Below are 4957 nucleotides of genomic sequence, written 5' to 3'. Positions count from 1 at the left end.
TGCGGGGGCAATTTCAGCTCTCGCTATAATTCTGTTTTGAAAAGAACAAATACACATGTGTCTGTGTAACTGTGTATGCTTATAATTGAATAGAAAATAATCTGGAAAGATATATAACTAGGTATTATTAACAGTGCTTATTTCTAGGGAATAGGAATGGTGGAGGGAGTCAGAGGGAGAACTAGAAATTTAATAAACTTGTTTTGTTTGGATTTCTACAAGAAGCATATATCCTTTTGTAATTTAAAACACCCAAATCAGCTATTAAAAAATCGAGCCAATTAGAATTAACAGAGTAAAGCTGCAGAAGGTGAGCAGCTAGTAGCAGAATGTCAGGCAGGACCTTAGAGGCAGACAGGTTAGAGACGGCACACATCAGGGTCAAACCTCACGTGCGTGTGAAGCCTCTAATGAGATAAACAGCTCCTCTGAATGTGACTAAGAAATTTTTTTCAAGTTTTCACTTTTGTTTGCTAAGAAGATTCCATTTTTAAAGGCCCTTAGCGATTCCAGTATGCATGAATTATGCTGCCCCCTTACCCAAGACGCTACCTATGCATTTCTGTATCCTGGCAGCTAAAGAGGTCCCCTGGGCAAACCCTTTGGGGAGATTAGAAAACTTCTTCCCTGCAGTAACAGAAATTGCCACAAGGTGGCGGGAGGGCAACACCGAGCATTTCAAAGCTGGGTAGACCCACAAGTTCAAAAAAATCACTTTTTCTTCATTTAACTTCAGACTTTTGTGTTTATACAGAACTACAACAAAAGAACATCCATTTTATAGAATGAAGACATTTTCTGACTTGTAATCATGTAGTTTAAACGACACGAAACTTCAAATCAGATCTGAGTTTCAGTCTAGACCTTCGTCAACTAGCTATAGATCTGTGGTTAAGTCAGTCTCACACATTTCCTAGGCTGCAGCTTCCTTACCTAGAAGATGAAGGCAACCACGATAGATGTTCTTTTCTTAAACACCATGCCAGCTCTGAGGTTTTGTGAATTTCAATCATTGTAACCTCTGCATCCAATCCAGGCAAATAGGTCTTACCTCCAAAATACAGGTCAAATCTGCCCATCTGCCTATTTGCCACCCCCAGCCACCTCCTTGTTCAAACCACCTCTTGTCCAGACAGCTATCAATACAACAGCCTCATGACCGGTCTCCCTATTTCCAATCTTGTTCGTCTCTCAGCCAATGTCCTCGGGGCAGCCAGAATCATCTTCTAAGACCAGTCCAGTCACGTCAGTCCCCTGCTGAGCTTCTCCAAGGGCTTCCCTCATCACTGAGGAAATTCAGCCACCTCGCGGTCCGACAGATCGCCACTCTTGCCTGCATCTCCCAACTCATCTCACGCTACTTTTCCCCTTGCTGATCATGCTTCGGGCGCACCGCTCTTCTTTCAGTGTCATGGGGATGTCCTGCTCTTCCCAGCCTCAGGGTCTGAATTTGCTGTCCACTGCCTGGGATGTTCTCCCCACAGTTCCTCTGATAGTTCCATCAAGCCTCAGCTGAAATGTCATCTCTTCAGAGAAGACTGCCTGCGCCCTTCTTAGAGCCCTCGTCCCTTCTCTGGCGTGGCACACTATGTCTTTCATAGCACATATTATCATCTGTGATTATTTCTTTGTCTACTGTTTACCTCCTACCCCTACCCCAGCCAGACTACAGTAAGCTCCATGGTCTTTTCATCACTGTACTCCTTTTCTGGGTCTGGCACTATAGGACAGCATCTGACACAAAACGGGTGGTTCAACAAATATTTCTTAAATGAGTTAATAGCAGAGTCAACAGACTAAATATTGGCTTGAAGTAAAGAGGTGCTGGGCTTGGAAGCCTTTTCCAAAAAAACACTTTGCTCCCTGAAGTTTATGAAGTTATTTCTCTCTGTGTGTTCTCTCGTTCTCTCCCACCATCGACGACTCCATTAAAGGCAACTTCTGCTCTGAATACTCTCCTCAGAGAAGGCACTAAGATGTAGGCCCAAGGTCCTCTATCCTGTCTGTGTATCAGAATGTCTTAAAAGTGCTTCCAGGTGGCTCTAATGTGGATCCTGAGCCACTGCTGTGGCCTAAGAGAGCAAGCAGAGTGGGCTAGGAATTAATCAAAGCAGGTTTCCTGGACGCGGTGCTCAGGTGTCAGATCCTAAGAGAAAGCGTCCAGCACACTGTTTGCAGAGCGCAGGTGTGGGCACAGACGGGGGGATTTTCCACAGACTTAGGGAACGCCAACACTTATGACACAGTGCACGTGCCGAGAATGGGATGGTGGAAACAGGGGAGCTTTACCCAAGAGCAAGCCAATGTTTTTCAAGTTAACTCGGGGCGGGGATGTGTATGTGCTAAGTCACTGCAGTCGTGTCTGACTCTTTGAGACCCTACTGACTGTAGCCCACAGGCTCCTCTGTCCATGGGATACTCCAGGCAAGAATACTGGAGTGTGTTGTCATGCTCTCCTCCAGGGGCTCTTCTCCACCCAGGGATACAGCTCGTATCTCTTCCGTCTCCTGCACTGGCAGGCAGGTTCTTTACCACAAGCACCAGCTGGGGTGGGGATGGAGGTGGGTAAACAGAGCAGTGATTACACAGAAGAGGGTGCAGAAAAGGACCAATCCTGGGGATTTCCCTGGTGGTCCAGTGGCTAAGACTCTGTGCTCACAATGCAGGGGGTCAATCCCTGGTCAGGGAACTAGATCGAACATGCCACAACCAAGATCAAGGATCCCAGGTGCCAGAGCTAAGACCTGGCACAGCCAATTAAACAACAATAAATAAAAAATTTTTTAAAGCAAAAGCTTATAAATATATAATCTAATATATATAGAGAGAATCTAAAACAAAATAATCTAAGGGAAAAAAAAAAAGGTTAGACTGATAATTCTAAAATGCTGTGTTTCTAGTCTCCTATGCCCCCTGCCTCCTGTCCCTTCTCCCTGGACTTCATGTCACAGTTACTTCACTCTCACCGTGTCCCCAGTGAGCACCAGACATCTGGACTGCGGTCCTGGACTCCTCTCTCTTCCCGACCCATCATTACAATTAGTCACAATGTTACTCAGTTAACCCACACCCGCCTCTTCTCCAGAACCCCTGTCCTGCACTGATTCAGGCCCTACGGCCTCCTGCTTCAAATGGTGCACCGACAGCCTAACTGCTCTTCTGCATTCATCCCCCGTGGACGTCACGATGAACGTGGTAAAACAAAGAGCTGAGAGCCAATCATGGCTTCCCTTGCCTTCAAGTCCTTCAATGATCCCGATTTGCTGGAAGAGAAAACTCAGGCTTTTCAGTGTAGTGAACAAGATCCTCCACAACGCAGACCCTGTCTCTTTCTTCAGCTTCAGCTCCCACCAACCTCCCTCGCATGTGCCCCCCTCCCAAGGCAAAGAACAACCTCATCCATCAAGAGCAGGCTCATGTTTCAGTCCCCTGTAAAGGTGATCCTCACTCCTGTCTGATGCCTCTAATCTCAGACCTTCTGTATGTTGATAACTCACATACACTGAAATTACCGGTCTATATGCTTACATCCCCTACAAAACAAGACCCACGTCTTCCTCCTCTATTTATGTCCAGAGTCTAGAACAATGCCTAGCATACAGGAAGTACCAATAAAGGCTACTGAATAAAGAAATGAATATATACTTTCTAGTCTAACTTTGGAGAAGGCAATGGCACCCCACTCCAGTACTCTTGCCTGGAAAATCCCATGGAGGGAGGAGCCTGGTCGGCTGCAGTCCATGGGGTCACTGAGGGTCAGGCACGACTGAGCGACTTCACTTTCACTTTTCACTTTCATGCACTGGAGAAGGAAATGGCAACCCACTCCAGTGTTCTTGCCTGGAGAATCCCAGGGACAGGGGAGCCTGGTGGGCTGCCGTCTATGGGGTCGCACAGAGTCAGACACGACTGAAGCGACTTAGCAGCAGCAGTAGCAGTCTAACTTTGCATGTTTCCTGTTTATAGTCAGCTGATAAAAATGAACAGCATTTGACAGTTTACAATACACTTTAACTTGTATCATTACATTCATGCTTTCAATGAGTACTTACTAGATACCAATTCAGATGGAGACCACTGGAGTGACACCTTCAGTAATGGAAGGGGGTGGGGCTAGTCTGGAAAGGATGATCAAGGAAGGTCTTCAAGCTAAAATCTAAAAGGATCTAAAGGACAGAAGGTATGGGTAGAGAGAGAGAACAGGCTTGAAATAAAAGCAGGAAGGCCAGTGTGGCTGGAACAGAGTATGATAAACTAATTTATTTAACTGAAGCTTCTTAACCCATAAGATAGGTAGAACAGAGAATCTCCAAATTCAAACATTAAGTGATTTTCCCAACTGATGAAGCTAGTAACAAAATCTAGGCTTATCCCTCCAAGCCAGGCTTTTCCCAAATCATCAGCTGTTGATGACATCTGTAGGCACAAACCTGTACTGTCCAATACAGCATCCGTTAGCCATGTGAGTTCCTGATACATGGAGAGCCCAAACTGATGTGTGTAAATGTGAAGCACACACATATTCAAAGGCCTGTCATGAAAAAATTAAAATATCTCATTGATAATTTTCATATCGATGCTGGATATTTTGGATAAATGAGTTATTAAAATTAGCATCACCTGTTTCATTTCAACACTAGAAAAACTTTGAATAACAGATGTGCCTGGTTCCTTTTGTTTCTATTGGACAGCACCGGTGTATAACCCCTCAGGATGACCCAGCTGCCGGGAGGCCAGTCCCTGGAAAGTTCTGCGATGATGACTGAGCCTCCACTGCCCTCCCAATTCCAGTTTTAAACTCCAGCTCTGATCTGTGAGTGTCTTCACTTTTTTGAGCCTGTCAGGGGTGGGGGTGAGGGTAGGTTTATGCCTCCAGTGCATACACTAAAGGTTCCCAGGGCATATACCGGCAGCCCAGCCCCGTAAACGGCCTGCTCACCCGGTAGCTCTTGCAGGC

The 4957-nt window shown here is 45.8% G+C and overlaps 1 protein-coding gene across 1 annotated transcript in view; it reads right to left on the bottom strand.

Moving 5' to 3' along the window:
• TRIM4 (tripartite motif containing 4) overlaps positions 1-3031 on the bottom strand; it is a 17810-nt gene extending 14779 nt beyond the window's left edge. Inside the window, exon 1 of the mRNA XM_010844788.1 lies at positions 2967-3031. Within this exon, the coding sequence (XP_010843090.1) occupies positions 2967-3031 (65 nt within the window). The remainder of the gene's footprint in view (positions 1-2966) is intronic.
• Between the last annotated feature and the right edge of the window lie 1926 nt (positions 3032-4957).

Source organism: Bison bison, unplaced genomic scaffold (genome assembly GCF_000754665.1).
Source record: "Bison bison bison isolate TAMUID 2011002044 unplaced genomic scaffold, Bison_UMD1.0 scf7180017864208, whole genome shotgun sequence".
Taxonomy (NCBI): domain Eukaryota; kingdom Metazoa; phylum Chordata; class Mammalia; order Artiodactyla; family Bovidae; genus Bison; species Bison bison.
Note: the sequence above shows the minus strand (reverse complement) of the source record. Positions and strands in the feature narration are given on the sequence as shown.